Source organism: Piliocolobus tephrosceles, chromosome 5 (assembly GCF_002776525.5).
Source record: "Piliocolobus tephrosceles isolate RC106 chromosome 5, ASM277652v3, whole genome shotgun sequence".
Taxonomy (NCBI): Eukaryota; Metazoa; Chordata; class Mammalia; order Primates; family Cercopithecidae; genus Piliocolobus; species Piliocolobus tephrosceles.
The window spans coordinates 47,156,847-47,179,627 of NC_045438.1; the positions used below are offsets into that span (position 1 = coordinate 47,156,847).

Sequence of the window (22,781 nt, forward strand, 5' to 3'; positions counted from 1 at the left end):
TCTGCCACAGTTACTTACTCTGTGGCCTTCCTGCCCATCAAAGACCCATGCTTGAGTACTACTCTGCCCTGGGCTCAGTCTCTTCTCTTTCTTATTTCTGGAACAAGCGTATCCCTTTTCTTTCCTCATAGAGGAGAGCTCTGCCTCTCTCTGATTTGGCAGCTAGTCTAACACAGCGCTGCAATTTCCACAGATGGTTGCCAACATTCACCCAGTATAATTTTCTTCATATAATTAGATTCATAAAGTGTTTATTTTGACACCAAGTTTCCTGTAAATCTTAGATGTTATACTTTGTTTTCATTAAAAGTGAAAATAATAGCACTGATCAACTGATATTAAGTATGACAACTGCTCTAATTTCTTGCAGTTTTCAGAAGAACGAGTGTCCTACTATCTATTTGTAGATAGTCTAAAACCTATTGAACTACTGGTTTGCTTTTCTGCATTGGTACGCTGGGGGGAGTATGGAGGTAAGAGGACTCTGAGAAAATGATAGCCTTAAAGCCCAGATCATGTTCAGGCTAGGGAACATGCAATAATAAGATTTTTAGAGGCCAGGTGTGGTGGCTCACACCTGTAATCCCAGCACTTTGAGAGGCTGAGGCGGGTTGATCACCTGAAGTCAGGAGTTCTAGGCCAGCCTGGCCAGCATGGTGAAACCCCGTCTCTACTAAAAATAACAAAACTTAGCAGGGTGTGATGGCAGGCGCCTGTAATCACAGCTACTCAGGAGGCTGAGGCAGGAGAATCGCTTGAACCCGGGAGGCAGAGGTTGCAGTGAGCTGAGATCGTGCTATTGCACTCCAACCTGGGCAACAAGAGCGAAACTCTGTCTCAAAATTTTTTTTTTTTTAATTAAAAATGATTTTTAGAAAACCATGGATTAAGGAACTTCCTCCCTTTCCAGAGTTTCTCCACAGTCCCACTGGACCACCTACACCACCTCCTCTGATGCTCTCACTCTGCAGACACCAGGGGTTATGCTCACTCCTGCCACCCGCACCTCTTCTGGTTCTACTAATCTGTTCACCTTTTTGGTGTACTTAGTCAATCTGTTGTTGCTGTCGTTGTTTACCTGCAAATGTCATGGTTCTTATAAACAAACTATTTGTTTTCGATTTGACGTTCCAACAATCTTTTCCTCTATCCCACCTTGCTCTCCTACCTTCATGGTACCCTGTAGACTTTAAGGTTACCTTTTTTTTCTTTTTTTTTTTTTTTTGGTGCATCATCTGAATCATCTCAATTTCAAGCACCCGACTTCCCCCCTCACTGCTTGACTCTCTGGTTCACTCTACAGAACTCTCACTCCTACAATTTTGGAAATACCGGGACTTTCATTACTCTCTACCCTGCCACTTTTTTTTCTGTCCGTCACAGAGATACCCTTGACACATTTGCTCTTTTTACCCCCTCATCTAATTTTCCTGGAAAATCTTCACTATTGGTTAAACTTGATGCTATATCCAACTCACAGTTTCAAGACAGCAGCTGAATGTGATCGGAGGGGAGAAAAACAAACATACTGGCTAGCCCTGCTTAAATTTGAGGAGCACAAATCTCAACAAGGCCTTAAGCACTGCCAGTATTTCTTTCGTTCATTTATTTTCCCACTCTTATTTATTTCTGTAGATGACTATTGCAAACCCTCAAACATGCTCTCTCTCTTCAAATATTCAACACCTACTCTTACTCTTACTCATGTTCAGCTGATGACCTTGCTGCTAATCTCACTGAAGAGACAGAAGAAATCAGAAATGATTTCTGCTTTCAGAATTTCTATCTCCCTTTCCCGCAATGAACACTCTCAAAATCTAGGCCACCTTCCTTCTGTTCTAATGGATAGAAAATCTCTGCTCTTCTGCAAAGCCAACCCTTGCATAAACATGCACACACAGGAACACACTCACAAAACTTCATTCTTTTATTCTTTGGCCTGTTTTGCTAATTTTTTTCTTTAGCTCAAATTAACAGTACATGGCACTGTAAGTGTACAATAAGTATTTCCCAAATGCTTAATACTGAATGTTTGTCAACATGTAGGGCGGGGATTTTTTTTTTAAACTGTAGTATTGTCAACGTTTTGAATGGTGTCTAATGTAGAGTAGGTGGCTAGAAAATACTTGTTGTATAATAAATTTTCCAAAATTTAGTGATCTAAGTTTAGTGCATCTACCAAACCAAAAGCTCTGAAGCCACACCACATCCCAGAACATTTAAATTCTATAGACATGAAGGCATTTCAGGTAATGTTGTGACCTTTATCCTCAATTCCAGTGTTTTATGGAAATAGGGGAGAAAGTATTTTGCCCTCAGTCATTGATGACCAATTAGCCCATATTATTTATCCATTTTTAAAGAAAAACTTGATATTAAATTCAAACTTTGTTAATTGCTTGCTTTCTACATAATGTCAAAGACTGAATCAAAGGTAAAAATTTTGATAAACAGGCTGGGCATGGTGGCTCACTCCTGTAATCGTAGCACTTTGGGAGGCCAAGGTGGGCAGGTCATCTGAGGTCAGGAGTTCGAGACTAGCCTGGCCAACATGACGAAACCCCGTCTTTACTAAAAATACACAAATTAGCCAGGGGTGATGGCAGGTGCCTGTAATCCCAGGTACTCCACAGACTGAGGCAGGAGAATTGCTTGAACCCAGGAGGTGGAGGTTGCAGTGAACCGAGATTGCACCACTGCACTTCAGCTTGGGTGACAGAGTGAGAATCCATCTTTAAAAAATAATTTTTTTTGATAAACAGTGAGATTTTTGGAGCTATTTTTTATACTGTTTTAGAGAAATCTCTTATTTTTCAAGATGTAATATGTTTTCTTCCTTTAAAATTGAATCTAGAGGGATACTGTAGTTACCACCATAGAGATAATAAAAGCGATGGTATACTACAATGAAAAATGTCCTCCTACTTCTGATTTTCCTATTCCTGGTTTCTTCACTTGAGAGGATTGTTATAAGGAAGAACATTGAGCAGGGAGGAAGACCTAAGTGTTTCTTTCTAGTAATTTACCTGGAGTAATTTCTAATGTTTTGTGAACATTCAATAATATTTCTAATGCTTGATTGTTATTATTTATGTTGTTACCTAATTAAAAAAAAAACAGTACTAGTGAATGCCAACTGCACTTTCACAATCAAATTTTGATACCTTTTTACTTATCTTAAAGCCTTAACGAAAGACAGTCCTCCCATAGAGCCTGGGCTTCTCACAGCTGAGACATTTTCTTGGAAATCTTTGAAACCAGGCAATCTTGTTCTGAAGATTCACACATATGCTACCAAGGCTACAGTGGTTCGTCTGCCTGTTGGGTATGAAGTGACTTCATTTTTCCCATAATAAAAATGGTTTGAAGCCTTGCAAATTGTTGGTTACTAAAGAAGTAAACAATAGAGAGTCTAAGATATTGTTTCTTAAAGTAATTTCTCAAGGCATAGGTCCATCATTATTATTCGTGAGAAAAATAATTCCAAAAAACTACATTGAGAAATACTGCACAATGAATACCCCTTTGGGAGATTCATAATTGTCAGAGATTCTGGGAATATATTTAGTCAACAATACTGTGTAAGCTTGTTTAACCCAGCATTTTCTAAAATTAATTTGTAAGTATTATACACATAACACTGATAATATTTTAAATATTATGAATTTTCTCATAAATATTTCTTACAAGTTTTCTCACCAATATTATAATACTTAGCAAAAACCTTGATTTTATTTAAATGCAGATTGAGAAATATGCATTTTCCGCTGCCAATCTAGATTTTCCTGTAGCTGATTTTTGTTAAATAATATTTTTAATTCAGATAAAGCTGGTTAAACACATTAGTTTCAATTTTAAAGAAAATACATACAATGGAAATGTTTTTTATTTTGATGAATAAAATTCAAAATATTACCTCAAATTTCAGATGAAATAAATATTTTCACTAGGCTTTGAAATAAACATTTTCACTAGCTTTTACTTTTTCCCAAGATCCATCATGCTTATTTTATGTGATCAACGAAAAACTATGGCTCTTATGCAAAAAGCAAAGCCTCAGCAACAAATGCTAAAATAATTGTGTCAGGCATCTAGTACTTCTAGAAAATAATACATTTTGAAACTTTAACATTTCTCACATCTCCCCTTTATACTCCAGCAAATCAAATTACTCTGTCCGAGTGCTCATTCATTGAGACAACCGAGGACAAGGAATTTAATAAAGAATCTTCTTATATATGCTTTTTCCCCCACAGAACCTAAACCATCAGCATGTATGTTTTGAACATGCTCTAAATCTGCAGTCCCCAATGCCAGGGCCATGGAATGGTGCCAGTCCGAGGCCTATTAGGAACTGGGCAACATAGCAGGAGGTGAGCCATGCCTGTGCTCCGCCTCCTGTCAGATCAGCAGCATTAGAGTCTCATAGGAGCGGGAATACTATTGTGAACTGCACATGCAAGGAATCCAGGCTGGACGCTCCTTATAAGAATCCAATACCTGATGATCTGACGTAGAACAGTTTCATTCTGAAACCATCCCCAAACCAAGTCCATGGAAATATTGTCTTCTGTGAAACCGGTCCTTGGTGCCAAAAAGATTGGGGACTGCTGCTCTAAATGCTCAATAACTGGAGGAACTTGAATATCTCTGCTCTCACGATACAACAACCTGGGAGAGGAGACGCAATTAACATACATGAAATGATGCATTCGTGAGAAAAAGACTATGAAGCCTACACAGCTCTATACCTGCCTGAGTTCTTGTTGTTAGGGAGAAATCAAGACTAGTCTTCACAGCATGACTACAGTGTGTGGGAGGTCACTCCAGCATGTACTAGAGAGAAGTTTGGCATTTAGTCTAACTATTTTTGTCCTACATAATAAGTAAGGTATAGATTTCGTAATCCTGTAGGGTTCTTATAGAGTGCAAATTCAAAGATCCTTATCTCATCTGTGCTAAAAATTGAACTCTTCACTAACCTTTGACTTTGTTTGAGTTCCAAAATGTGAACAAGCAACTCACAGGTCAAATGCTACCACCCAGGAAGCACTCGGTTCTCATCCAGCACCCCTTCTCTTTAAGGAGACACATGCTACTCTTCAACGCATACTCCCCAGTAGGACACGCCATACACATCTGCAGCATGGTGTCATTTGTCATTGGGGATGAACACGTCGTACTGCCCAACTTCGAACCAGTGAGTATTTTTGCAACAGCTATTTATTTATTTAGAAGTGGAGTCTCGCGCTATTGCCAGGGCTGGAGTGCAGTGGCATGATCTCGGCTCACTGCAACCTCTGCCTTCCAGATTCAAGCAATTCTCCTTGCCTCAGCCTCCCAAATAGCTAGGGTTACAGGTGCATGCCACCACACCCCGCAATTTTTTTTTTTTTTTGTATTTTTAGTAGAGACGGGGTTTCACTATGTTGGCCAGGCTAGTCTCAAACTCCTGACCTCATGATCTGCCCGCCTTACCCTCCCGAAGTGCTGGGATCACAGGCGCGAGCCACTACGCGCAGCCACAACTGCAATTTTTATGTGCTTTATTTTCAAAGATTTTGAACTAAACACATTTTTATTTTATATTCAACTTACTCATTTTTTACCTTTTAAAACTGTTAAGTACACTCTGCAAGAAATGCCCACATGCAACCATGAAGTCTATAATGAAGTCTGAAGCCTGTAGGTATACAAGAGAAATTTGTATACTTTTCTCCAACAACTGCTCTCACCTCTACTCTGTTGAATCTCTTTTCATTTCTGTTAATATCTTAGTTATATCCCGTGGTATCATTGGTTCTTTGGGGTATAAAAGATCAGTGCAGTCGGTTTTAATACAGTTTAAAATTTTGGTCTCTTTCTCTCCTTTCATTTCTTCCCTTACCTAAGGAATTTGGAGCATGTGTCTCCGGGATTTAGCAGGGAAGGAGTAGCTCAGAAGCTTCAGTCTCTTCACCTTTGTCTCCTCTCACTCTTCTTGGTCTTTTCTCCTTGGTTTCTCTGGCTTCTCTGTTCTGATGGGGTCCGAAAGAAGAGATGAGGTCAATGGGACCAGTATGCCCCCTGAAATCTTCTCTTGGTTTTAGATGTCCTTTGTGCACGTGCATTTGGGAGAATATTTGCAGACGACCTTCCCACTGTATAATTCCTGATGCTTCCTCAGCTCTAACCCTTTCCCACCAAAAAAAAAAGAAAAAAAGAAAAAAGAAATAAGCAAACAAAAAACAATTCCAAATAGCACGACCTTGTATTGATGGGATTCTCTAAGCCAGCCAGCAAATTTTGTGGCAAACAGATGGCTCCTACACATGTCACACTCATGCATTCTTCCTTGTCTGAGCAGTGGCTGTGCAAGAGTTCCCAGGGCTGCCTCCTCTGTTTGCTGTACCACCTCTCACCAGTTCTCTTTCTCTCTTGCTCAACAGCCACAGCAAGATCACACCAATCAGCAAGTTCACTTTAGACACAGATGTCACTTATTTCCCTAACTAGGTTTATCTTGCTTATTTCAAATTGTGTTTTTCAAAAAATAATTCTGCTTTATATGGTACACATTGTCAGTTTGTTGTCTCCCTTTAGATAATTTATCTCCCCAGGTGTTTATTTATTTTGGTCTGTGAGCTCACATTTCCCTGGAGATATCACTTCCTGATGTTGAAAAGATTGTTGGAGCTCAAGTCCAAGAAGCGAAAGAGAATAGACTGACCCAAGGGCAGAGAGACTAAAGCTACGTAGAACCATAATTGATCCCTATCTAATATTTGACCAGAGAACTTTTCTGGTCATGGTTTCACCTTAGGGAGAGACACCACTGAGATGAAGCTTTCTGTAGGTTTTGTCAGGATTCTAAGTCAGTGTGTTCCAATAATGAGTCAGTTGCATCTGCTTCCATCAGTTTCTCACCCTAGCAAGGCATCTGTGCTCCAGGCACACTTGCTGGGCCATTCCCCAAAATTTCAGGACAGAATCGAGAATCATGTTTGCACCATGGTGCCCTCCAAGGGAAAAAAATATTTTATTTTTTGTTTGTTTGTTTGTTTGTTTTCCAATTTTACTTTTTTCATGCTGCTGCCAGGCAACTCCAGGACCACCCACCATACACCAACAACAACAGCTCCAAACACCTCATAGTTTTCTCCGAGTTTTAAAAATTGGTTACTTCCTGAAATTCCTGTCTCCTTCTTCCTTTATGATTTTTTTTTTTTTTTTTTTTTTTTTTTTTTTAGCGTTCATAGCAGGAGAGAGCCGCCAGCCCATGCTAGATCACCCTCTCGTCTTTTTTATCTTTCTGGCTTTCTCCCTGAAATCTCTGTTTGTCAGTCCTCAAACTCCACACAGTTTTTTCTCAGGCTAATCCTAAATCTCCTCAGAACTACATCTGGTTATTAACATGGTGGGGAAATTTTCCGTGATCCCCAATATGAGGTGAATATTCCTCCTACAGGGTTCCCACTCAGGTAAGAATTGCATTCCTTCTTTTTTATCTCTGAGATTGCAGAATTTAGTAAACTGCCTTGATGTCAAATCCTCTATAAAGAATTATTGAATCAGCCATATAGCAGAGGTTTCACATTTTAACAGACATTAATCTGTATAAACTAAATAACACTTAAGGATGAGTGAGGGTGGCTGCCATGCTTTGTCTTCACAGGAGAGCTGCCGATTTACAGAACAGTCTCTGTTGATTATGAAAGCTATTGGAAATGTGATTGCTAATTTCAAAGATAAGGGTAAACTCTCTGCAGCTTTGAAGGATCTGCAAACAGCTCACTACCCTGTCCCCTTCCATGATAAAGAACTAACTGCACAGCACTTCAGGGTAAGCTTCTTTGGAATATGATGTTCAGAAGAGGAAACTTTCTTTTTGAAATGGTATGTCTTCCATTAGGTGACCTCCCAAATCAGAGCCAGAGAAAATATTTTGGATGAAAATAATATATTTGGGAGGTGATTTCAGAAAGCAGAAATGAGGGAGTAAAAATAATGAAATGAGAAAGAGAAAGAAATTGGTTAAAGGACATGACAATTGCTGCTGTGGTTACTGGGAATCAGCCGTGCAGGGTGTCCTGAGGAATTATGTGGGACATCCCTTTAAAAGTTCCCACTCAAGGATGGCAAGATGTGGTTTTTCTCCACCAACTCTTTTCCCCAATGTTAGGTGGTTGCCCTCGAGGGCTTTGACTTCCTCACACTTACAACGTGTGCCTCTGCCAGGCCGAGTAACATTCTGGCTTCATGGGCAGCCTTGAGGGGATGAAGCAAAGAGACTTTCTGGTAACCCCTTCACAAGGCACATGTGGACCTGTCCACTGCAGTTGCACTAAAACCAGGTGGGCTTATGTCTGGCTTTTTAACCCTCACACTATTAACATTTTGGGTCAAATAATTATTCTCTCTCCTTCAATTTTTTTTTGGAAGAGATTTAGAAGGATTTGTATTAGTTCTTCTTTAAGTGTTTTGTAAAATTCAACAGTAAAGCCATCAGGTCATGCACTTTCATTTGATGGGAGACTTTCTCTTTTTTCGAGAGATGAGGTCTTGCTCTGTCAACCAGGCTGGCTTGCAGAAGCATGATCATAGCTCATTACAGCCTTGAACTCCTGGGCTCAAGCTATCCTCCTGTCTTACCCTCCCAAGTGGCTAGGACTGCCGGCATGCACCACCACACCTGGCTATTAAAAACAAACAAAAATTTAAGAGATGGGGTCTCACTATATTGCCTGTGCGGGTCTTCAACTCCTGACTTCAAGCAATCCTCCTGGCTTAGCCTCCCAAAGTTCTGGGGTTAGCGGCATGAGCATTGTGCCTGGTCAACATGGGATACTTGTTATTACTAATTTAATATTGCCTATATGTGTCTAGGAATTTGTCCTTTTCTTCTGGGTTAACCAACTTGTTGGCATATCATTTTACATAGTAGATTCTTATGATTCTTTATATTTCCGCAGCTCATTTGTAATGCCCTGTAGGATGTTTAATAGCATTTCTGGTCCCCACCCTTTAAACACCAGTAGATTCCAGTTGTGACAACTGAAAAAGGCTTCAGACATTGCCAGATGCCCCTGCAGGGAGGGGTAGCATTGTCAGATTTAGTAAATACAAATACAGGACACCCAGTTAAACTGTATTTTGTGTGTAAACAAACCACATGTGCAATATTGAGGACAGAAGTATACTACTGTCCCAGTATACTTATAAAATTACTTATATAAAATTTATTTTATCCATTATTCAAAGTTGACTGGGTGTTTGGGGTTCTTGAGGAAATATAATTAGAAATAAAATCTCCCAACCTAGATGACCTGTTCACAAGGCAGAAGAGAAGGAAAACAATTTATCGTTGAATGCAGTTTAAGCCAGAAGATGATGCACATCATAGTCAATCTGCTAAGAGATTGCAAAGACAAAAAACAAACAAACAAAAATCTTACCCCAAGCAGATACAGCCCATTTCACACAAACTGTCAAGATAAACAATATGTAGTCCTCAAGGAAAAGGACTCCATAGTACCTCTTGCCACACAACATAGTTCATCCCAAATTCACTTGGTATAGGGGTGACCATCTGTGTTAGGTAATTAGCTTTATCAAAAGAAAAACACTTGTTAACACCTTCATATCAGCAAGGTACCTACCAATGCTAGTCTCCTACTCTCCCAAAGAAACTGGGAAATACTGGTGCTATCTTCCATGATGATTAACATTTCAAAGAAATGGTTCTCACGTCCTGGAGAAAAACATTCCTGGGCTGTTAAATGGGCAAGAGGCTTACTTAGCTTTTTAGAAAGATTTACTGGCCAGCGTGGTGAAATTCCATCTCTACTAAAAATAGAAAAATTAGCCGCGTGTGGTGGTGGGCGCCTGTAATCGCAGCTACTTGGAAGGCTGAAGCAGGAGAATCGCTTGAACCTGGGAGGCAGAGGTTGCAAAAAGCCGAGATCAAGCCATTGCACTCCAGCCTGGGCAACAGAAGTGAAATTCCATCTCAAATATAAATAAATAAATAAATAAGATTTACATACATTTCTGAGAGAAAGAAAGAGCAAGAGAGAGAGAGGAAGAGAGAGAGAGAGACAGGGAGAGAGAGAGAGAACTTATCATTACAAGTGTCCTGAATACAACCTCTTTCCTTCTTTTTATAGGGAGTGATTAAGTCTCTTATTTTTTGATTTGTACGTGCCCTTATAATGTAATGTATTTAATTTGGCAATGCTGCTTGAGGGGCAGATCAACTCCAGTTGAGAACTTCTCACCTACAGCATGAGAGTAATAAACAAGAAATATTTACCATAATTCACCTGTAGAACAAGTCTGATAGTGCCCCCACCCTTAAGTAAACTCTGTCATCCATTCTTCAAGTTGGTAGCTGGTCACAAGGTCTAAAATTAAACAAATAAATAATTAAATCACCATATGACAAAAAAGGCTGTAGTCTCTATAGCTACCACTGGCCCTGTGGCCACAATCAGTATTCAACACTTCTCTCCTCTGCCACCCATTCTAGATTGCCTTATTTTGCAGCCAGTTCTTCTAGTGGCTCACCAGGTGGGTGATCCAGATTCTCCATCGTGATGGGTGCAGGATCTTGGCTGCCTTACTGTTAGCCAGGCCATGGTTGCTGCAATTACTCATTCACTATGGAAGCATCAATAAATGTCCCAGCAAGTTTCAGACTAAATTCTCCCTGCTCCCTTAATGTAGCAGAAACCCTAGTACTCATGATAAGCAATGTGAATTCTCCTCCTATCCTGTTATATTAACTCCTTTTTTTCTGCTTATCCACCAAGATGAGAGGCCCAAAGCAACCTCACATATGTCATAGTTTAGGTTTGTCGTAAATAATACCGTATTCCCTGGTGGGATTATCCTTTGTTTCCTTCCTTCAAGAAATGTGTTCTGTAATCTAGCAAACCCGTTATTGTGGGGGAATCGGGCACGGATTCTGCAGATGTGTCATGTCAGATGATGGGGAGGGAGGCCAATCTTACTTGCAACTATTGAATCTCAGGCCTGTGTGTTTTAACTATGCAGATACAGTACCAGATATTGGTCTTTGATTTCATATGTACGTACTTCAAGTGTCATCTCCAGGCTGGCTTTTTAACTGAGCCTTCTATGTGTCATTTCAATCTACCAGGAATTTTATCAATTCTATGTATGGTATATGTTAGGACCAACATGTTCCAGACTATTCCCAGTGGTTAAATCCTTACTCTATAATGCAACTCTTGGTCCACGGGTATGTTAGCTGAATCCCATGTTTACAAACCAGATTTTCTATAACCTCTTGGAAAATGATGCTGGCCGAGGTACCAAGGACACAGAAAGCAAACTCATAGCTGAGGCAGGAGTCAATTCTTGTAAGGAATAGGTGACCCACCTAGTGGACGTCTAGTCCACTGAAAGCAACTTGCCACCAAGTAACTGGCCAGACTTCTCAGAGGACGATACCATATCAAAGACCAGGGTCAGTTTCTACTGCTGATAGGTTAGATGACTGAGCCTGGATGAAAGAGAGCCCATGGGGTTGGTTCACCATTTCATGCTACCAAGATGACTCTGCATGGGCCCAATGTAGCTGGCCCTGATTTAATATGTAAAGGGTCTTGGTGAATGAATCACTTATGCAGAAGGAAGCTATTTTGGTTAAAAAAAAAACAAAAAGAAACAAAAAAAAAAAACTCCATTTTATACTTTGATAATTACACAACTATGTGACATATGATGAAAAGGCTTTGCCTAAGTCTAAAAGAGATTTTCAATATGAGATTAGTACCACTACTAAATGATTTAAAAAACTCTAAGAAATATATTTTCATTTTAAGTAGCATATGAAATAATAATGTGTCTTACAATGGATGGCACCTTAGAATCAATAAAATAAGCTATTTAACTTGCTTAAGCACAAGGATAATGTTATTTTTTTACCTTATTCTTTACCTCCTCTACCAGTTTAATGCTGTATTTTAATTGAGCCTATATTATAAACATTGTTGTAGTGATTACATTTTATTAAATTAGAAATAATCAAATGATAATTTTAGTATCTTACTGGGTGAGTGGGACTTCAAAGAATCTTCTGTTCAGTTGTGTGTATATCTGAGAAATGGTTATTTTCTTGCTATAAAAAAATTAATGTACTTTTTCTGTTTCAGGTTTTTCATCTTTCTTTATGGCGTTTAATGAAAACAGTTCAAATAACAAAACCTCCTCCAAACTTCAAATTTGCATTCCGGGCCATGGTTTTGGACTTGGAGTTACTCAATTCCTCCTTAGAAGAGGTTTCTTTAGGTACCCATTAACTGTATATATTTAATCAAGGAATTCCTAGTTTTAAGTAAGGTAAATAATTTGAGAAATGTGTTTGTGGAGTAAGTGGAATAGATCTGCGTGGACTGTCATGGAGTTCAAGCAATGCTCTAAAAGCTCAAGGGGCTCCAAGGACCTGCTGGGGATCCCCTACTCCTAATCCCCACCACATATACTTCCAGGGGAGCCTAGAACTTCCCTGTTTTATTTACTCCTAACCTTAAAAATATGGAAGTCACTAATCTATATGGTTTGATTTGAAGAATTCTGGCAAGATCCTCTGACCCAAGTAACCCTACTTTCCTTTCTTCCCATCATTTTGACATGTCTTTTATTTTTGAGAGAAATCTCTGGCTATATTCACACAGAAATCAATAGTAGTTCACTAAGATGTCCGTATTTTGTGTGTTTTCCCTCCTGCAGAATACTTACATTCCAACAAGAACCACCTAGATCCCGCAATATTAAATATGATGCTAACCCTTGGAATGTAGAATTTTATACGTTGGAGGGCTTTAACAGCTAAAGGCATTGAAACTTAGGGAAGGGATTAAATATAATTTCCAGTCCAAAGTTTATTTTTCCCTTTCCAGTGGAATGGCTGGACGTTAAATATTCTATGCCCACAAGTGATAAAGAGTATTCTCCTGAGGAAGTAGCAGCAGCAATTAAAATTCAAGCCATGTGGAGAGGAACTTATGTTAGATTACTTATGAAAGCCAGAATACCAGGTATGTATGTCCAAACATTTATAAAATGAACTTGTTTATATAAGAACAAGTATTTACGTGTGTTAATAAAAGTATTTTAGAGTCACCCCACTTTATGGCTCAACTAATTAATTTCAGTCCTGTAAATAATGAAATTATTTGAAATCAGGAAGTATGTCCAATACACTGAGTGTCTTGTTCCCAGGATTGGAACAGTGCCTGGTGCATCATAAGCACACAATAAATACTTGCTGAAAGAACGAGTGAAAAAATGAAAGAATGATCAGCTTTGTTTTCTCAATCTATTGCAAATTATTTTAAAACAGGGAACTGATCTTTTTCTGTATATATCCCAACTACCTAGCACTGTCCTACCTCAGTCAGCCTCAGTTAAGTCATGATATTTTCACATTTCCAGATGATTTTTCAAATGAATGAATAATTAAGTGAATGAATAAACTAATGCATAATAAAGAAGCCACCATGTATGTCCATAGTAACATACATCTAGAAGGCATAAAATTCATTTTAACTGTGTTCTTAAATTTATTAAATCAGATACATCTATGTATACGAAATCAAATAGTTTTGCCAGACGTTCTATTTTATCAGCTTAAAATAAAACATGGCAGATGCAAAACTCATATTCAAGCATTCTCAGAGACTGAAGTGGGCAGATTTCTTGAGCTCTGGAGTTCAAGACCAGCCTGGGCAACACCGGGAAACCATGACTCTACAAAAAATATAAAAATTAGCTAGGCATGGTGGCATGTGCCTGTAATCCCAGCTACTTGGGAGGCGGAGGTGGGAGGATTACTCGAGCCCAGGAGGTGGTGGTTACATTGAGCTTGAGCTGAGATCACACCACCGCATTCTAGCCTGGGTGACAGGGTGAGATCTTGTCTCAAAAAAACAAAAACAAAAACAAAACACATATATTCAGTTCTTTTCATTCTGTGGTTTTTGCTGACATTTTGATAGGAGAAGCCTTACCTCCAATAGAATTCTTTACATGTATTGAAACATTTTCTTGTAAAAAAAAAAAATGGATCTATTTAAAACATTTAATGATAATGTTTAAGACATAAAAACATCAGATACACAATGGTTTAAAAACCCTAAATTACATAATGACAATTATCTAATATAATGTTTTTTTTTTCTCCCATTACAAAACATACGCATTCATCAAACTCAATATAGGATGTCTTGGTTTATTTAATGGAATACCAAAGACCAGGTTACTTATAAAGAACAGAGATTTATTTCTTACAGTTCTGAAGGCTGGAAAATCCAAAATCAAGGGCTTTGCATCTGGACAGAGTCTTTATCCCATGAGGAAGGTGGCAGGGTGAGAGAGCACATTCGTGAAAGAAAGAGAGAGAGAAAGAGGGAGATAAAGGAGGAATTGAGAGAGTCAGAACTCATCCTTTTATCAGGAAGCCACTTCTGAGATAACTAACCCACTCTTTCAATAATTACATTAATTCATTCATAAGGGCATAGCTCTCATGAGCTAATCACCTCTTAAAGATTCCACTTCTCAATACTGTTACTTTGGGAATTAAGCTTCTAACACATAAAGTTTGGGAAATACATTCAAACCATGCATATGGTACAATATGCTTTTATTGTACATATATGTTGTAAAATTTTTCATAGAATGATTTTACTTCCCTTTTTAGAGACTGAAAATATGGGCAATTCAGTAATGTACTTCATAGAGTTTGTGTTCAACTACTCAATATGTTTTTTTAAATAGTGTTTGCATTTTTTTCACTCAACATATATTTATTGAATAACTCTTGACTGCACAGCAATGTTACATATTTTGGCCTTATAGCAGTCAATAAAACAGATAAGATTTCTACCCTGATGAATTTTGTATTCTAGTGAAAGTAAGCATATAATAGACAAGTAAATATATGAAGATATCAATTTTAGATGCTGGTAAATACCATGAAGATATTAAGATAGGATAATTAGTAAAAGAATGTTAGTTTCTGATACAGTAAATTTGGGGCTTTTAATATGGATTCACATTTTCTTGGCAAATTATCTACTTTTAAACCATTTGCAGATAATGCAGTAGATAGAGCTCTAGTAAAATCCTATTAGCCATTGTTCTTTAGAAAAAATGGATGGATTACTTTTTCTGAGATAAGGCCTGTCACAAAAAAAGTTTTAGTGTAAACCCTTTGATGACTATCTTAAATTAGGTCAAGCAATATTTTAAGGCTTTAAAGATGAAGGGAAACAGCATAATACAATGAGCAGAGCTCTTGACTAGAAGTTTGTGGCTCATATTTTAAACCTATTTTTTCTGCTAATGAAGCCGATGACTTTGAATACCATCTTACTTGTGAGTTTCAACTTCATTTGTGAAGATGAAGACTTTGAACAAGATGATCTTTCAGGCATCTTAAAGCTTAATGTTGTTATTATTTATTATTATTTTTAGACACAAAAGAAAATATCAGTGTTGCAGATACTCTTCAAAAAGTTTGGGCTATATTGGAAATGAATTTAGAACAGTATGCAGTTTCTCTCTTAAGGTAAAGCAGTCAAATGATATTTTTATTGCAGTATATTGTCCTTTCGTCAAAGTCCAGTTTGAATACTACCATATTTGTTGAGTGCTCCCCGGTCATTGCAGCTGGAACCATACCATTACTTTGGACCTTCCACAATATTTTATCTGAAACATATCTATGGTACTTGTTACTTTTTGCTTATATTTTAATTGCACGGAACTAAAATTCTAAGCAGAAAACCTCTAGGAGCAGAAAAAAATTTCCTTAAAACTTATGGTGCTGAGAAGACAAAAATTAAAGTTTAGGACCTGGTAAGGGATGAGATCCCAGTTAACAAATAGTCAGATGAAATCCTTGGAGGGCAACACTTTCTAAACAGGGGCAAGGCCTTGGTAGATTGAACCTTAGAAAACAAAACAGAAAAAAATTACACACCCACCCACCTCCCCCCACCATATATATACACACTGTACATTATGGAAAATATGTGGAACCATACCCTCTGGCAACTTAGATTTCAGAGGTGGCAGAAGAAAAAAACATCTAAACATGACTGTTATGAAAATGAGCAAGAAAATAAATAATGAAAAAAGAGAAAATAGACTATAAGTTTGAGCATTTAATTAATAAAACACAGACAAATGGAAAGTACCTCAATGAACATTTTAATAACCAAAATTAGGAATTCATTAATAAATTTAACCACAGATTAGGCATAGTAGAAGTAGAGTTTAGTGAACTGGGTAATATATCAATAAAAAGTATCCCAAGTGGAGCTAAGAGAAAATGAGTGGAAAAGAGCATAAGGGACTTGTGGGGCATTCTCAGACAGCTTAGCGTGTAAGTAATTGGAGTGACAGAAAGTACAAAGATAACAGGTGAGAACCTTCCTAAACTGATAAAAGACATCAATTTACATTTTCAAGAGACTCTGCAGAGCCCATGCAGATTACCTGATTAGTCTTTACTCCAGAACCCATTTCCTAAAAGGGTTCCACTTTCGCCTAAAGTTTTAATTGTTTGAATGCACATAAGGAGCACAAACCCTCTTTTCCAAACTGCTTTTGTATTTTGGGGCTACCAGGAGGAGATCTGTAGGTCAGATCCTACACCAAATTTTCATGAAAATGATGTACTAAAAAGTGAGCGCCCCTATTAGGGAATAGTACAACAGGGAGGTGTATTTGAAACACTAGCATAATACCTTCAGGAGGTTGCTGTTCTTCTCCATGTGATCTTTCCACTACAGTCAAGACCATTTCACGGACTCTCAGCTCATATCTGATACAGAGGCCATGCTCTTTCAATGCTTTGAGTTCTACATATGCATTTCTTGGACAGATAAAACCAAAAAGTCTGTTATTTAAACTCAAATGCCAGTGGCATCCAAAGCTACCTTATCCTAGCAGGCATTAATTCTTTGGTTAAGAGCACACAATTTGACACAAGACCTGAAGCTAATGCCAGCTCTATTAATTATTGTTATCTAAGATAAGATTCTTATCCTCTCTAAACTTAATTTTTATATGTAGCATAGGGATAATAATATCTACTGTCTAATACTATTCCCTCATAAATCTGTAAAGATAAATTAAGGTAGACAGGTGAACTTAGCACAATGCCACAGATTGAATCATTACAGAAAAGTAGCCATTGTGAACATTGGTATTGTCATTACTACTACATGTGGAAGTTTGAGGTTCTGAAACCTAGCCTTTCATTCGCAACTCTGAAGGGGAAGAACTTTCCCCAAGTCAACTGGGAAGACTAAGTTTACCAATTTATGATTTAGTCTTAAGATTGAATCCCATTTGAATCCCATTTCATCTTTTTTTTTTTTTTTTTAGACGGAGTCTTGCTCTGTCGCCCAGGTTGGAGTGCAGTGGCACAATCTGGGCTCACTGCAAGCTCCGCCTCCCGGGTTCACACTATTCTCCTGCCTCAGCCTCCCAAGTAGCTGGGACTACAGGCTCCTGCCACCAGGCCCGGCTAATTTTTTGTATTTTTAAGAGACATGGTTTCACCGTGTTAGTATGGTCTTGATCTCCTGACCTCGTGATCCACCTGCCTCAGCCTCCCAAAGTGCTGGGATTACAGGCGTGAGCCACCGTGCCTGGCCGAATCCCATTTCATCTTAACAACTGAATCCAATTGTGTGGACACACAGAGGGAGAACACACACTCTTGTACAAGTTACTTCTGCATTCTGAGGCCTATCATAAGAAAATACGTGGGTAATATCTTGCACCCAATTTTCTTGCAAATGATGTCTAAAAAACAAACTCCCCTATGAGGGCATTGTATCAGATAAAAATCTGACTAAATTAAAACTAATTCTTAATTAAGACTAACTCTTCCAACTCAGTCAGGTACGTCACCCTAGGTCATTCAAAATATTCTATATAGTTCATCAGGATTTTGAAAGCCTTACATTCATTAAAAGGGTAAATGTTTAACAGGAGCAGTGACATCTGGGAAGACCAGAAATCACCCTCATTTTAGAATGGTGCAGGTCCCGTTCCAGTCAATTCCCACTGTGACCAGCTTAATTCCCATGTTGGTTGAGCCAACATCCTTGTATAGATTAGGCCAGCCCTGTGTGATTTACAGGGGTGTCCTGCATTGACAGATCTGCACTTTATAGCTTCTAGTTAGAATTATCATACCATTGATCATCCAAACCAGGACATTAACAAGAAAAGATGGAGAACTGTTAATAATTAGTCCAGTACTGTAAGTATAAACCGCAGCTATCCCAGGCAAACCAGATATATGGTTACCCTATTATTTATTTGTCCTTGTCACCATTTTACAGGTCTTTTAAACCCCTTCCAAGTATAATCCTGTTAGTTTCCTCCTACCAAAAGCCTATGATCAAAAAAAACCTAACAAAAAACAATGATGAAATGGAGTATGTGACTTTTGTCTTCCATGAGGACCACCATGTCTTTGCTTTCCACTGACAATCAATGAAAACCTCTGCCTTCTGAAAGACAAGAACACCTCTGGCTCTGTCTAGACTTCTAAAAGAGAACCATTTGCCATGGCTATAAGACTTCCATCCCAGCTAATACCTGAGACATTGTATACAGGGCCTTATATTCCCAGTGCTACTAAGGGCACATCCAGTTTCTGGCCGAATGGGAGGGATAAGACCCGGAAAATCCATCACATCATCACTCCCATTATGTTCTAGAATATGTCACAGTCTTCTAGGGGGAAAACGTGGAGAAAACTCAGCTCTATAATTAGTTTAGCAGTATATGCTCTACTCCCTTATACCCTCAGAAATCATGCAGGAGGAAAGCCAGCACTCTCCACTTGTGCATGGCCTTAGATTTTTTAAATCTATTTTTCCAAACGTATTTCTCACTTTAAACTCCATTTCAGTCTCCATTCTGTACTTTAATTCCAGGCCCTTCAGTGACTCTCACCCAGTTTTGTTGCTGGTTTGCTTGCTTCTAGTTTTTCTATCCTTATAGCTTCAACTTTGGTTCTAGTTTCCCAGCTATAAACTTTACTCCCTCAATCATGGATCATGTTCTCCTTTAAGAACCTCAGACAACCTTGGGCACCTTTGACAGATATCTTTTGTGAGTGACCTAAAATGGGTCCCCATCCTTTGGCACCATGTATCAGGGACTACACAGAATCCCTTTGATCAAATCTCAATCTAGCAAACAATGACTTGCAATATCTTACACTATTTTTATTTCTTTTTGTAAATAGAGTTTATCTTTAAAGTGGCTTTTGCCATTGATACTTAATTTATTTTTATATTTCTAGACTAATGTTTAAAAGCAAGTGCAAGTCTTTGGAATCTTATCCATGCTATCAAGATGAAGAAACTAAGATTGCTTTTGCAGATTATACTGTGACTTATCAAGAGCAGCCACCAAATTCTTGGTTTATAGTATTCAGGTAAGGTTATTATAGAATGACAAATATGTCTCTAAATGGCTTGCAGTATCTATGTTTATCAATATTTATTTATCATAGTAGTCAAGGTATTAGCTTCTGGGTTGCTTTCATAAGTTAGTTAAAATTCTTCCACACTTCGCATTTTAAATGAGATATTATATAAATTTTTATCTATTCATCAAAATATGAAGAATGTTTACTAATTATTAGAATCTTTTAGGTTCATGATAAAAATAATATAACAAATTAATATGCTTTTAGAATAGAAAAAGATCCTTCAATTTCTAAGCAATAGCACATCTGGTAAAAGTCACAAATTACTTATAAAATTGAATTTTTTAATGGAGCTTGCATTTACTTGACAAAATAGCATATGAATAGTAACTTTTAAAAGAAAATAATATGTGTGCCTTTTAGTTATTTGGAACTTTGGAGTTTTAAAAAAAATTTCTTAGCATTAATGCAAATTTCAAACTTCCTTTAAGATTCATGTCAAGGGAAAGTTCATGCTTTTGTAATTACAGAGAATCATTTTTGGTTCCTCAAGATATGATTTTGGTTCCCAAAGTATATACTACACTTCCAATCTGTATCCTACACGTTGTTAATAACGACACAATGGAGCAAGTGCCCAAGGTGTTCCAAAAAGTGGTGCCTTATCTTTATACCAAGAATAAGGTAGGTATAAACTGTATTCTCCACATATGATAGAATGGCAGAGAAAAGTCACCAGCTTGTAGAGAGTCCTGAAGGGAGGGCAGAGTTGTTTTTAATCTACTTAACAGGCAAATAAGGCCCTGATCTTTCACTATAGAAGTCCCATATATTTAACAGGAGGAGACCTTTAATGTAAATGCTAAAGCATTCTTCACCTCTCAACCCTCTTTCTTCTTCTCCCCAAAGAAAACATGGCAAAAAGAAAGCACTGGAAATTCTAATTATTGAAATTTAAGAAGCATATAAATGCTTAAAATAGAAATGAATCTAAAGAGCACCTTTAGCCTTATCCCAAAACCAAATCAGATGATTGTCTTTATTTCCCACTGGGTTTTTATTCTACTCCTGTATATTTCAGAAAATTGTGGTCACATAGCCACCAACCATCACCACCTCATTTTGAGGGCTACATAAATTCCTTCAGCAGCCAGAGGTACTTGGGGACCTTTCTGTGGCTGAATGATAGACCCTGATCTCTGACCTTCACTCAAACCACATTGCTCCTCTGTTTATTTAAATCTCATATTTGCCATTCTAACTGGTGTGAGATGGTATCCCATTGTGGTTTTGATTTTCATTTCTCTGATGGCTAGTGATGATGAGCATTTTTTCATGTGTCTGTTGGCTGCATAAATATCTTCTTTTGAGAAGTATCTGTTCATATCCTTTGCCCACTTTTTGATGGGGTTGTTTTTCTCTTGAAAATTTGTTTGAGTTCTTTGTAGGTTCTGGATATTAGCCCTTTGCCAGATGAGTAGATTGCAAAAATGTTCTCCCATTCTGTTGGTTGTGTGTTCACTCTGATGGTAGTTTCTTTTGCTGTGCAGAAGCCCTTCAGTTTAATTAGATCCTGTTTGTCAATTTTGGCTTTTGTTGTCATTGCTTTTGATGTTTTAGACATGAAGTCCTTGCCCATGCCTATGTCCTGTTTGGTATTGCCTAGGTTTTCTTCTAGGGTTTTATGGTTTTAGGTCTGACATTTAAGTCTCTAATACATCTTGAATTAATTTTTGTATAAGGAGAAAGGAAGGGATCCAGTTTCAGCTTTCTACATATGGCTAGTCAGTTTTCCCAGCACCATTTATTAAATAGGGAATACTTTCCCCATTTCTTGTTTTTGTAAGTTTTGTCAAAATCAGATGGTTGTAGATGTGTGGTATTATTTCTGAGGGCTCTGTTCTGTTCCATTTGTCTATATCTCTGTTTTGGTACCAGTACCATGTTGTTTTGGTTACTATAGCCTTGTAGTATAGTTTGAAGTCAGGTAGCGTGATGCCTTGTTCTTTTGGCTTAGGATTGTCTTGGCAATGCGGGCTCTTTTTTGGTTTCATATGAACTTTAAAGTAGTTTTTTCCAATTCTGTGAAGAAAGTCATTGGTAGCTTAATGGGTATGGCACTGAATCTATAAATTACCTTGGGCAGTATGGCCATTTTCACGATATTGATTCTTCCTATCCATGAGCATGGAATGTTCTTCCATTTGTTTGTGTCCTCTTTTATTTCATTGAGCAGTGGTTTGTAGTTCTCCTTGAAGAGGTCCTTCACATCCCTTGTAAGTTGGATTGCTAGGTATTTTATTCTCTTTGAAGCTATTGTGAATGGGAGTTCACTCATGATTTGGCTCTCTGTTTGTCTGTTATTGGTGATAAGAATGCTTGTGATTTTTGCACATTGATTTTGTATCCTGAGACTTTGCTGAAGTTTCTTATCAGCTTAAGGAGAGTTTGGGCTGAGACCATGAGGTTTTCTAAATATACAATCATGTCATCTGCAAACAGGGACAATTTGACTTCCTCTTTTCCTAATTGAATACTCTTTATTTCTCCTGCCTGATTGCCCTGGCCAGAACTTCCAACTCTATGTTGAATAAGAGTGGTGAGAGAGGGCATCCCTGTCTTGTGCCAGTTTTCAAAGGGAATGTTCACAGTTTTTGCCCATTCAGTATGGTATTGACTGTGAGTTTGTCAGAAATAGCTCTTATTATTAAAAAGTCAGGAAACAACAGGTGCTGGAGAGGATGTGGAGAAATAGGAACACTTTGACACTGTTGGTGGGACTGTAAACTAGTTCAACCATTGTGGAAGACAGTGTGGCGATTCCTCAAGGATCTAGAACTAGAAATACCATTTGACCCAGCCATCTCATTACTGGGTATATAACCAAAGGAGTATAAACCATGCTGCTATAAAGGCACATGCACACGTATATGTATTGCGGCCCTATTCACAATAGCAAAGACTTGGAACCAACCCGATGTCCATCAATGACAGACTGGATAAAGAAAATGTGACACATATACACCATGGAATACTATGCAGCCATGAAAAAGGATGAGTTCATGTCCTTTGTAGGGACATGGATGCAACTGGAAACCATCATTCTCAGCAAACTGTCACAAGAACAGAAAACCAAACACTGCATGTTCTCACTCATAGGTGGGAATTGAACAATGAGAACACTTGGACACAGGAAGGGGAACATCACACACCAGGGCCTGTCATGGGGTGGGGGGGAGGGGGGAGGAATAGCATTAGGAGATATTCCTAATGTAGATGATGAGTTGATGGGTGCAGCACACCAACATGG

General features: G+C 38.1%; 1 protein-coding gene across 1 annotated transcript in view; it reads left to right on the forward strand.

Moving 5' to 3' along the window:
- Positions 1 to 22,781, forward strand: part of ADGB (androglobin) — a 243,507-nt gene that overhangs the window by 137,633 nt on the left and 83,093 nt on the right. The window contains exons 17-25 of the mRNA XM_026447399.1: positions 371 to 473; positions 3,184 to 3,325; positions 5,086 to 5,200; positions 7,655 to 7,822; positions 12,159 to 12,294; positions 12,906 to 13,043; positions 15,484 to 15,577; positions 19,343 to 19,477; positions 20,002 to 20,155. Of these exons, the coding sequence (XP_026303184.1) occupies positions 371 to 473; positions 3,184 to 3,325; positions 5,086 to 5,200; positions 7,655 to 7,822; positions 12,159 to 12,294; positions 12,906 to 13,043; positions 15,484 to 15,577; positions 19,343 to 19,477; positions 20,002 to 20,155 (1,185 nt within the window). The remainder of the gene's footprint in view (positions 1 to 370; positions 474 to 3,183; positions 3,326 to 5,085; positions 5,201 to 7,654; positions 7,823 to 12,158; positions 12,295 to 12,905; positions 13,044 to 15,483; positions 15,578 to 19,342; positions 19,478 to 20,001; positions 20,156 to 22,781) is intronic.